A 12,926-nucleotide genomic window follows, 5' to 3' on the forward strand; every position below is an offset into this window, starting at 1 on the left:
TGCACTGTGAATACTTTCCGGATGCAGTGTATAAACACATGGAGGAAAAATACCTATTGCCTGTTCCATGGCCCATCAACAACACAGATGAATGGGGTTTGATGAGATAGACATTTATACTACAGCATTATGTTTTCTATATTGCTAAGATAGGGCTAACTACAACATTCTAAATTAAGCTTATTTAAAACACAGTATAGGGCTGCACACATTTGTAATTCAACAAAAAATTGCCATATAGGATATCAAAGTTCCGAGGATAGAAGAAAATTAATATAGAGATCATTTAGAAAGTAAACTTAAATTTATTCTATAGCATAGTAGATAATAAAATAGTAAACAGATTGAAAGTGCTTACTTATAGCTAATATTAGATCTCTCCTCTGAACAAAACCAATGAGTCTCTCTGACTCCCTAGAGACAACAACAGGAAAGCCATTATAGTCGGTGTCTTTGATGAGGGTTTCCACATCTTCCACTGTTGTACTGTCTTGTGTTAAAATGGCTAGTGGAGGTTCATTACGCCGTGGACGCATCACATCTGTGGCAAGAGTTCTGTGTGTAAACTCATCTTTCACATCAAGGAATGGGTAACCATTAAGCTTAATGTGTGATTCATAGATGCCTTCTTTTCCAAAGGCATCTGCAACCCACTTGCTTGTGACAGCAGCAGCCATAAGTGGCACAATGTACTCCAAGCCTCCAGTTAATTCAAACATTATCACCACAAGAGATACGGTCATTCGTGTTACTCCACCTATGAGAAGGGGGAAAAAAAGTTTTAACCTTAAAAGAGAAAAATGTCATTAATCATTCATTTGTACATTTTATACAGTATATTTCAAAAGTGAAAAGGAAGGGACTGACTGTGAAAAATCAGTCAGAGAGGACAAAGTTACAGTCCAATTTCAAGTTTAATGTCATCAGTTATCATGCCAGTCCGTCTAGTGCACTGCAAAAGAAACTGGAAAGACATTAAGAAATCTACACAAACTAAAATCTAGACAGAAAGGGATTCCTGTTCAAAACATAATATGGCATGCAAACTGCAGCATTATTGGTGCCATGTATATCTTTGGTAATTCTCCCTGGCAATCACCTGTCAAATGAAATACACACAAACACACAGAGCTCATACTAACCTTACATTTATAGACTATATACTAATATTTTGGCATGGTTTGAATTCACTGTTTTCTGGGTCAGAAGGCACAAAAGAAAAATTCTGCACATTACTCTATAATAAAACAGTATATTTAATTGGTGATATAAAACATCTGCAAATACTAGCATCCAAAATCAAATGAAAACAGTAAACTAAACTAAAAAAATAAATAAATATCTGCACCCTTTATGAAGTTGAACAAAACAAATGTATAACAACAAGCCCCACATACAAATGTGTCATACTTTGGACCCTGTCATGGTGGGAAACCATATACATTTAACACAATTTTACAAACACAAAACAGACAATACTGCAAAACAGATTTCACACATGTAGACCACCCACCCAAGATTAATAATTGGTGATGTCCCCCTGGAAAGGATAACAATGTTGCGTCCAGCATTTTTGTGATTAGGTTTTTATTGAGAAAATTTAAAATAAACAGGAATGGATAGTCATGGTAACTTGCCTAGAGAGTTAATGCCCAGACATGACCAAGTGGGAAAAGGAGAAAGAGAGTTCCACCTATTTGAAAGAACTCGCTTAGAAAATGTGAAGTAAGAGATCATCACCTAGGATAGTGGTTGAAACGCTTTTCCACCCGTTGCCATGTCTTTAAGGTGTCAAGGAGCAAGAGGACTGAATTTGGAGAGCTGAATCTATCATTTACTTTTTGGAAAATAAAGAAATGTTAAGAGTGCAAGGGCAAACTAAATTAAAAATAATAGGGAAGCATGATGGCGGACTGGCAGAAAGGAGGCATGGAACTAACAAAATGTATACAATGAACAATATTAATTTTGATAATGGCAACTTCAGAGCAAATTCAAAACTAGGTTAGAAATACAAGGTATTTAAATGCAATTGTTACTGGGATGAGGATAAACAAAAGTAGATTGGATTGCTTGAGATTAGAGATTAGTGGTAATTTAAAGGAAGAACGTCAGGTTTAGAAAATTACATTTGGTTTTAAAAAATAAAGTGTCATAAGGCTAAAGTACACTTTTGCAGGAATCTTGAACCACTCCTCAATGCAGAACATTTCAAGATCCCTGATAGTATTAGGCTTGTCAGACCACAGATTTTCAAAACGATTTGAAGACTGAGGTGGTTATTGCAAAATACTGATTGAGCTCCCAGAACCACTCTGTGTGGATTTTCAAGTATTTTTGGAGTCATTGTTTTAATGAAAGGTGTATCTATGGCCAAGGTAACCAGGTGTTGGCAGGAAATATCCTGATATGTTGCAGAATTAATTATAACCCTGGAGCACTAAGCAGAAAAAGACCTAAAAAGTACAAATGATCCACCAGCATAATTTACTGTGGGTAAGCTTTGCCTTATATGTAGTCCTCTTTGGGCACCAATATGAGCATTGCCACAAACCTGAAGTTTGGACTCATCTGACAAAAACACAATCCCAAATGCAGTACCAATGGCACAAGGTAAATTCCATGAGCTACAATTTATGGATAAACACTTCTTTCATGCAGCCCTTTCAAAGACCTTGTTGACCAAATCTGTGTTGGTGAACAACGTTCTCTCTATTTTCAGTTATAATTTGATTTTATATGTACTTATGTAACCCTATATTTATAACTCAGGAGAAAGGAACAGAGAAAAGGCTGCAAATGCAGTTCATAGAAATAAAACCAAACAAAATGGTGTGTGTTAAGAAAATTTGTGTTTGGTCAAATTTAAAAATACATATATTATTTAGGTATACAAATAATTTTGATCTCCACATATCTGGAAAATAATACTATTATTACTATTATTTAGAAAACATCTTTTATAATAGTGATAACTATTGTCAGAGTACTTTCCTCAAACACAGAATATGTGAATAATTACGTGCACTGTCTATTTAATAAAATAATCTTGGTCATTTTAAAAGGGTGTCAATAATTCTTGAGTTGACTGTTTCACACAAAGCAGGGATTCTCCTAGACAATATTTAACAACAGGCAGAACTGGTTGCTGACTTGTTCCCTCTTAGAAAGGTGACACATTTATTAATTTATCTATTTATTATTTTTTACTAGTTTAAAGTTTTACTCTGCTGGCCTAGCTCTCTCTCTCTCTCTCTCTCTCATGGGTGGGGTTGATTTGTTTTGAACCTAGTTTTGTAAAATTTGTATGGAATGTTATGATTTTAATAAAATCCAAAAAAAAGGTGACAGTGCTGTGCATCTTAATATTCCTTGCTTTGTACACCTGTAAAACCAAGGTATCATCAATATACTAAAAACCCAATTGTCCTTCATTCACTCAGAATATGGAACCAATGCAGGAAGCATTTTACAGTGGGTACGGAAAGTATTCAGACCCCCTTCAATTTTTCAATCTTTGTTATATTGCAGCCATTTGCTAAAATCACTTAAATAAATTTTTTCCCTCATTAATGTACACACAGCACCCCATATTGACAGACAAAAAAAGAATTTTGAAATTGTTGCAGATTTATTAAAAAAGAAAACTGAAATATCACATGGTCCTAAGTATTCAGACCCTTTGCTCAGTATTTAGTAGAAGCACCCTTTGAGCTAATACAGCCATGAGTCTTCTTGGGAAAGATGCAACAAGTTTTTCACACCTGGATTTGGGGATCCTCTGCCATTCCTCCTTGCAGATCCTCTCCAGTTCTGTCAGGTTGGATGGTAAACGTTGGTGGACAGCCATTTTTAGGTCTCTCCAGAGATGCTCAATTGGGTTTAAGTCAGGGCTCTGGCTGGGCCATTCAAGAACAGTCACAGAGTTGTTGTGAAGCCACTACCATGTGATATTTCAGTTTTTCTTTTTTAATAAATCTGCAACAATTTCAAAAATTCTTTTTTTGTCTGTCAATATGGAGTGCTGTGTGTACATTAATGAGGGAAAAAATTAATTTAAAATGATTTTAGCAAATGGCTGCAATATAACAAAGAGTGAAAAACTGAAGGGGGTCTGAATACTTTCCGTACCCACTGTATGTTATCTGTGGCACCTCTACATGATAACCACCTTTTTCTACCTATCCATCCATCCATTATCTAACCCGCTATATCCTAACTACAGGGTCACGGGGGTCTGCTGGAGCCAATCCCAGCCAACACAGGGTACAAGCCGGGAAACAAACCAAAGCCCACGGCAGGGCACACACACCCACACACCAAGCACACACTAGAGACAATTTAGGATCGCCAATGCACCTAACCTGCATGTCTTTGGACTACAGGAGGAAACCGGAGTAACCAGAGGAAACCCACGCAGACACGGGGAGAACATACAAACTCCACGCAGGGAGGACCTGGGAAGTGAACCCGGGTCTCCTAACTGCGAGGCAGCAGTGCTACCACTGTGCCACCCTCTTTTTCCACCCTCTCGAACTTATACAGTTTTTAATGTTTGAAAAATGAATGGGGTTAAACCATTTAGATATGTGTATATACATAATGTCTTTGCATCCAATGAACAATTACATTCCAAATTTAATCTCCCATCAACAGAATTTTTCCATTATCTCCAAATTAGAAACTTTGCTAAACGAAATCTGCCCAATTTTCTTCACCTCCCACCCATTTCTATCCAGAACCGATATTGATCAGTCATGGGGACTTAGACAGCATTTCTATAATTCAACCTTTTAAAAGCCTGCACAGCAGCTGTACTTTAAGCCAGCAGCTGCTTGTGCCGTGCTGCATGATCTGCATGTTGCGCTGCACGTTGATCATTTAAAAGCCTGTACAGCCTGTATATATATATTGGTTGGCAAAACAAATGCATGTCAAAATGTACCTAAGCAAGCTGCAGCTCCCACCATTGCATACAATCCAGGAGTAACACAGTCAGCTCCAGGACGGCACCAGTTTCTAAATATAATCCAGTCATGGTGGTGGTAGGCCATTTGCTCTACTGCTATACCCACAATGCGTCCAGCAATGGCTCCAACAGCCATGCTAGGAATAAATAAACCCGATGGAATCTGTTAAGAAGAAGAAAACAAAAATCAGAATTACAATGATTATGCTACACTAAGAAAAAAAGAAAAAAAGAAACAAAAACAAAACAAAAAACATGCTAAAACCACATTGAACAGAAAGAGTCCAATTTATTGTGAAGTGGGGCATATTAGTTCATATAATACTAATTTGTAAGACTAATTGTTACAAATGTTATACTAACAGCTGGCCAAAATAAAAATAAAAAAACATACAGTTCAAACCTATTGTTATATGTACATAGTAAAATGAAATTCTTACTTGCATGTCCTCCCAGACTAGCAACAGCAGACAAATATAAACATAGACAGGTATGCAGTGAACAAAGAAACTTTTTTTCTTTTAAACAAATGATCACATCCACATGACCACAGAGTAATGAATATATTTTGTAAATTTTGCATAGGCTCTAAACCTGTGCCCTGTAAAAAGTACCAACACAAAAATAAACTACGCTGATGTGAATCTGGCTAACAAACTCTTTTTGATAGATAGATATCTGATAAACTAAAAAAGTATTACTAAAAAACAATGTTAACAGGCCAAGACGAAAGAGAAAAGAACCTTCAGACAACCAATTCTTTTTAGTGAAAAAATTATATTTTTTACTTTTTTTTTTAACAGCGTCAGAGGAATGTGCAGCACATTAATTGTTGATTAACAGTTTTTATTGCTCTGCTAGTGGTTAGTTTTTCAGTTCACTGTTGCTATTCATTTTAAGTAGAAAGGATTCATTCCTACTGCATCAGCAGGCATTTCTGTGTGAAAACAGCAGTATCACATGCGGTGGTGGGGTGTGTTTGGGCTCGTGAACACGGCTGAGATAATCAAACTGACTAAAAAAAAACAACAAAGCTAACCTTTACAAGTATCATTAATTACACCGGCTGTTACAGACTGAAATCAAATGTATGTTTTCATTCTAAAATAGTAAGACTAAGAGCAGTTTGCTTCTCAAAACGGAGTGGTGCAGGATCGAACTCGCGACCTTTTGATTCCCAGTCGGCGGGTGATTCTATTGCGCTATGGAGGCAGTCATAATAAACGGGTGTCAATGTCCCATGTTAAGGCGGCTTTTTGTTTCTGCAGTTATATTTTTGAATAAAAACGCAATTGCTGTGTTAGATTTGTAGCTTTTGTGAAAGTATTTGTGTGATACTTCAGGCTTCATACATTATATAGTTTATGCCTACATTTTGTCATCTACTAGTAGAATATAAAAAACGTTTCTGTTTAACAATGTGTTTACACAGATTACTGTAGAAACAGAACAGACATGAAATGCGTGTGTTCCAAACAACGATCTATTATTTCCACTCTAAAACTCCACTTCACTCCCAGAATAATCAATCAAGGCATGATCTGGGAGAAGTTTGTGCACGTTCTAAGTCGGTGGGGGGATGGAATAGCCAGCTGCTTTGCAGCCTGATTTTTATCAGCACATTTAGATGGCAAAAGACGCTGGTGGAGAGCTGTGAACACTTTTAAGAAGCGATTTAAGGTGGGACGGATTTACGAGTTTTTTCGTAGGCTCTGGTAATTCTAGTCTTAAACCAATTTTCAATAGCACATACTGTATGAATTTATAACTTCCTTTTCTGTTTTTAGGAGGGTAGTGACACACTCTTTGTTCAAGTGTGTATTTCACAGTGAAAACATACATGCAAACAAACAAACAAACAAACAGGCTTTGCGAAAAGCAAATTACATAACATACCTTCATGCCAAAGGTGAAAATAGTGATAAAAATTTTGAAAATCAATGCCAGTGCAAGCTGCCATAAAGCGGAGTAGACACCAGGGCCTGCAGGACGATCTGGAATGTCATCAACTGGCCGGGTCATGTTGGGATCATTGATATAATCACAAAGCTGGGAGGACTCCAAAGCACCACAATCATTAAAGAGTTCAGAAACAAGTTTGCTTGTGCTTCTTCGTGTATATGGGTTGGGGAAAGCAAGAATAGCAGTAATAGCCGTCACTGCTATTACCTCCAGCACAGGGTACTTGCCAAGTTGAGTAGTTTTGCGACGTCGGCACCAGGCAATATTTGCTCGTATAAAAAGAGTTCCCCAAAGACCTCCAAAGACTCCAAGCAGGATGAAAGGAATAAGTTCAGCCATATACCATGGAGTGTGGTACTCAACATAAAAGAGTACCAAGCGGCTATTCCCAAATGGGTTAATTGAACGGAGAGTGAAGGCAGCCACTAGAGCAGCAAAGAAGGACCTCCATAATGTTTTAAGTGGGAAATAGTAACTGACCTAAAACAGGAAGGAAATAATAAAACCATTATAGAACTGTATTCAAATTCTACACAGTGCTGCAAAATAAAAATAGCCAGGCATCACCATAAATGATGAAGATGAATTAAACAGAATCTCATATTTTGCAAGCATATGCCAACATCTTGTGTCAATAACCTTATTCCTTGGCACTTCAAATGTAAAAAGTTGCACAGCTGCGACAGTTAAAAATTAATGCTAACTCTGTCACTTCAATGTTGAAATACCCAGACACAACTTTATTACATACTAGCAGAATACTCGTGCTTCGCAGCGGAGAAGTAGTGTGTTAAAGAAGTAATGAAAAAGAAAAGGAAATATTTTAAAAATAAAGTAACATGATTGTTAATGTAATTGTTTTGTCATTGATATGCGTGTTGTTGTCATATCTATATATCTATATATATATCTATATACAGTATACATATATCTACTAGCAAAATACCCGTGCTTCGCAACGGAGAAGTAGTGTGTCAAAGAAGCAATGAAAAAGAAAAGGAAACATTTTGAAAATAACGTAACATGATTGTCAATGTAATTGTTTTGTCACTGTTGTGAGTGATGAGTGTTGCTGTCATATATATATATATATACTTACACACACACACATAAACATATATATATATATATACAAATCTATACATATACACATATATATATATATATATACATACACACACACATATATAAACATATATATACATATACATACATATCTACATATATACACACACAGCTATTTCGTATCAGTGCAATACGCTGCTTGTTAAAACGGATAACTCCCGCTCTTACGTGCAAGTCTGCGTGGATATTATGAACTATCGTATTTGTTCAAGTTCTATTTAAATTTTAAATAGAAGGAATTTTTATTTAGTCGACAGAAATATCTTTGGTAGGAATGGTAAAAACAGACAGGAATATTATTCCTGAATAAATCAACTCAAACCTTAAACAACTTATAATATTTTGCTCTCCATAAAAATATATCCTGTCTAAATTATACAAGTTAGAAATAAAGTAAACGTTAAAAGAACAAACATTCAAATTTCTTTACTCTTATGTAATTTTATATAAAAATAAACTTAGATTTTAAATATCCCAAAAGATTTTGCTCTCCATAAAAATATATCCTGTCAAAATTATACAAATTCAAATATGAACATGCTGCATAACAAAACCTGGAAATATAAATAAAATGTGTTCCTTTCAGCAATAACAAATCAAATCATTCAGTTGTCTTTGCTCATATGTCATTTTAAAGCTGGACGCCTGGCATCTTTTTGGCAACAAGTTTGTTTATGTTTGGTGTGAGGTTCTGTGTAGTGGAGATTCTCAGGATGGATTGCAGGTGCTCATCAGTGAGGCGACTCCTGTGTGCTGTTTTGTTAGTCTTTATCACTGAGAAGAGCTTCTCACACAGATATGTGCTACCAAACATGCACAAGGTTCGAGCCGCATGTAGACGGACTTTTTGTTCTTCAAAGTCACCAAAGCGCGTGCAAACTCAGTGCGCTCAGTTTATCAGCAAAGTGTGTATTTGGGAACACCGTAGTGACGACTTGGTTCAACATTACTTGGCAACAGGGAAAGTGGGGCAAGTTGCACTGGTGCATTTGTGTCTCCCATAAAAGCAGCTTCACTTGAAATCACTTTGTGATTGTGCACGGTAAAACGTCCGCTGAAGTGTCAGATTCTTATTTAATTCTTCTGCTTTCTGTATCTTCTGCATTGCATTCAGGTTACCCTGATGTTTTGTCTCATAGTGCCGTCTTAGATTAAATTCTGTAATTACAGCCACATTAGCTCCACAAATGAGACACACGGGTTCAGTAAACATATACTCAGCCTCCCATCGGTTTTAAAGGCTCTATTTTCAGAATCAACTTTTCTCTTCAGCATCGTGTGAGCTAGCTTCGCAATAACTTGCAGCATCATAAGCTAGACTTGATTAACGCGGTAAGTGTTCGGCAAGGCAGCTGAAGCGCTATTATGGGATCTGTAGTTTATTGTGTTACCAGCACTTCATATACCCGTGCCATTAATAACAATAATACAGTATATAAAATGATCTCGGGCGGATATAATTACGCCGGGCGGATGTGGCCCGCGCCCTTGAGTTTGACACATATGGACTAAATAGAACTTGAAAAGATATATTTTTCAAATGTGATCGCGCAATTCAGATAGAGTTGACGCGCTACAGCCTGCATGCCTCAATAAGTCATCCTCCCTCGCTCTTACTTTTTACCGTTCATCTAATGAATACACTGAGTATGGCTTTACCAAAACAATCATTGATGGCGAATAAAGTATCCATTATTCGAGTATGTAGATCGGGTATATATATATACATATATATATACCAGCGTATCGCAGAGAAGTAGTGTGTTAAAAAGCTAGAAAAGAAAAGGGAACATTTTAAAAATAACGTAACATGACTGTCAATATACAGTATTTGTTTTGTGAGTGTTACTGAGTGTTGCTGTCATCAAGGATTTGATTATCATTATTTCTTTCAATCAGGTTCGTATTTGTAGGATGTGTTGTGTTCAAGTTACATTCCGTGTTTGTCAATCGTTGTAAAGATGACAGGTTTCATTCATCGATTCGTTTCTTACTGCATCAATAAACAGCTCGTCTTCTTCTTTATCTGAGACCTGACACACTGCATGCACGGGTTTTTTACACTGTCTTCCTTTAGCGGGACATTGACTTTTCCACCATGTGCTTTGTTTCCACAGTAGCTGGATTTATGAATATGCTTGTATGTATCAGACGCTTCATATTTTTTGCTGCCTTTTCAATTGTGTAATTCTATTTGTTCGCTATTTGGAACTGTTGCTTTTATCTGTGCACTGCGTCAGTTCCGTGAGCCGCTCGGTGTACATGCATCGAAGGTTCCCAGCTGTGCTGGTGCCATCTCGTGCTATGTCCATGGCTGTATTTAATGTTACCTTAGTCCTGGCACTTAAAACTTTCTCTCGCAGTTTCGCTGAGTTTGTGTCAAACACCACCCTGACCATCTCATCTTCCTCTGCATAAGCACAGTCCTTCACCCGTGAATATTTAGTGGCAGTTTGCTATTGGATTGCCGCTGACGGACGGCCTTATATGGGCAGGCACTAAATTACAAACGCCAGCGGCAGCCTGTCTATGAACTTAATTTAAAGTGTAGGTTTACATCGTGCTTTGTTTCGAGTAGCAGAACTCATGAATATGGTTGTATATGTCACTCGCTTCGCTTCTTATTGTTTCGCTGCCTTCTCAATTATATAATGCATGTTTTCTTCAGCGCTTTTGAGGTCTTCCTGGTTTTCTATGTACTGCGTGATTACGTGGAAGGCGTGATGATGTCACACGAAACTCCGTCCCCACGGCGTTCAAGCTCATCTCCATTACAGTAAATGGAGAAAAACAGCTTCCAGTTATGACCATTACGCGTAGAATTTCGATATGAAACCTGCCCAACTTTTGTAAGGAAGCTGTAAGGAATGAACCTGCCAAATTTCAGCCTTCCACCTACACGGGAAGTTGGAGAATTAGTGATGAGTCAGTCAGTCAGTGAGGGCTTTGCCGTTTATTAGTATAGATATACAGTATATATATATATATCTATATACAGTATATATATATATATATAGTATATATATATATATATATATATATATATACTGTATATATGTATATACAAACCGGATTCCAAAAAAGTTGGGACACTAAACAAATTGTGAATAAAAACTGAATGCAATGATGTGGAGATGGCAAATGTCAATATTTTATTTGTAATAGAACGTAGATGACAGATCAAACATTTAATCCGAGTAAATATATCATTTTAAAGGAAAAATATGTTGATTCAAAATTTCACGGTGTCAACAAATCCCAAAAAAGTTGGGACAAGTAGCAATAAGAGGCTGTAAAAAGTAAATTTGAGCATAACGAAGAGCTAGGAGACCAATAAACACTAATTAGGTCAATTGGCAACATGATTGGGTATAAAAAGAGCTTCTCAGAGTGGCAGTGTCTCTCAGAAGCCAAGATGGGTAGAGGATCACCAATTCCCACAATGTTGCGCAGAAAGATAGTGGAGCAATATCAGAAAGGTGTTACCCAGTGAAAATTGCAAAGACTTTGCATCTATCATCATCAACTGTGCATAACATCATCCGAAGATTCAGAGAATCTGGAACAATCTTTGTGCGTAAGGGTCAAGGCCGTAAAACCATACTGGATGCCCGTGATCTCCGGGCCCTTAAACGACACTGCACCACAAACAGGAACGCTACTGTAAAGGAAATCACAGAATGGGCTCAGGAATACTTCCATAAACAATTGTTAGTGAACACAATCCACCGTGCCCATCTGCCGTTGCCAGCTGAAACCCTACAGTGCAAAGAAGAAGCCATTTCTAAGCAAGATCCACAAGCTCAGGCGTTGTCACTGGGCCAGGGATCATTTAAAATGGAGTGTGGCAAAATGGAAGACTGTTCTGTGGTCACACGAGTCACGATTCGAAGTTCTTTTGGAAATCTGGGACGCCATGTCATCCGGACCAAAGAGGACAAGGACAACCCAAGTTGTTACCAACGCTCAGCTCAGAAGCCTGCATCTCTGATGGTATGGGGTTGCATGAGTGCGTGTGGCACGGGCAGCTTGCATGTCTGGAAAGGCACCATCAATGCAGAAAAATATATTAAGTTTCTAGAACAACATATGCTCCCATCCAGACGTCATCTCTTTCAGGGAAGACCCTGCATTTTTCAACAAGATAATGCCAGACCACATTCTGCATCAATCACAACATCATGGCTGCGTAGGAGAAGGATCCGGGTACTGAAATGGCCAGTCTGCAGTCCAGATCTTTCACCTATAGAGAACATTTGGCGCATCATAAAGAGGAAGGTGCGACAAAGAAGGCCCAAGACGAATGAACAGTTAGAGGCCTGTATTAGACAAGAATGGGAGAGCATTCCTATTTCTAAACTTGAGAAACTGGTCTCCTTGGTCCCCAGACGTCTGTTGAGTGTTGTAAGAAGAAGGGGAGATGCCAAACAGTGGTGAAAATGGCCTTGTCCCAACTTTTTTGGGATTTGTTGACACCATGAAATTCTGAATCAACATATTTTTCCCTTAAAATGATACATTTTCTCAGTTTAAACTTTTGTTCCATGATTTATGTTCTATTCTGAATAAATTATTAGAAGTTGGCACCTCCACATCATTGCATTCAGTTTTTATTCACGATTTGTATATAGGTATGTGTATATATATATATATATATATATATATATATATATATATATATATATATATATATATATATATATATATATATATATATATATATATATAGCTAAATACCAGCGTTTGGCAGTGAGAAGTAAAAGAAAGGGAAACATTTTAATAATAACATAACATGATTGACAATGTAATTGTTTTGTCATTGTCATGAGTGTTGCTGGCATATATATATACATATATATATATACATATA

The 12,926-nt window shown here is 37.1% G+C and overlaps 1 protein-coding gene across 1 annotated transcript in view; it reads right to left on the reverse strand.

Annotated features, from left to right (window-relative positions):
* Positions 1 to 12,926, reverse strand: part of LOC120522885 (H(+)/Cl(-) exchange transporter 4) — a 48,353-nt gene that overhangs the window by 10,520 nt on the left and 24,907 nt on the right. The window contains exons 8-10 of the mRNA XM_039743643.1: positions 6,866 to 7,411; positions 4,946 to 5,132; positions 359 to 757 (exon numbers count right to left, since the gene is read on the reverse strand). Of these exons, the coding sequence (XP_039599577.1) occupies positions 359 to 757; positions 4,946 to 5,132; positions 6,866 to 7,411 (1,132 nt within the window). The remainder of the gene's footprint in view (positions 1 to 358; positions 758 to 4,945; positions 5,133 to 6,865; positions 7,412 to 12,926) is intronic.

Source organism: Polypterus senegalus, chromosome 2 (assembly GCF_016835505.1).
Source record: "Polypterus senegalus isolate Bchr_013 chromosome 2, ASM1683550v1, whole genome shotgun sequence".
In the NCBI taxonomy this organism is placed as follows: domain Eukaryota; kingdom Metazoa; phylum Chordata; class Cladistia; order Polypteriformes; family Polypteridae; genus Polypterus; species Polypterus senegalus.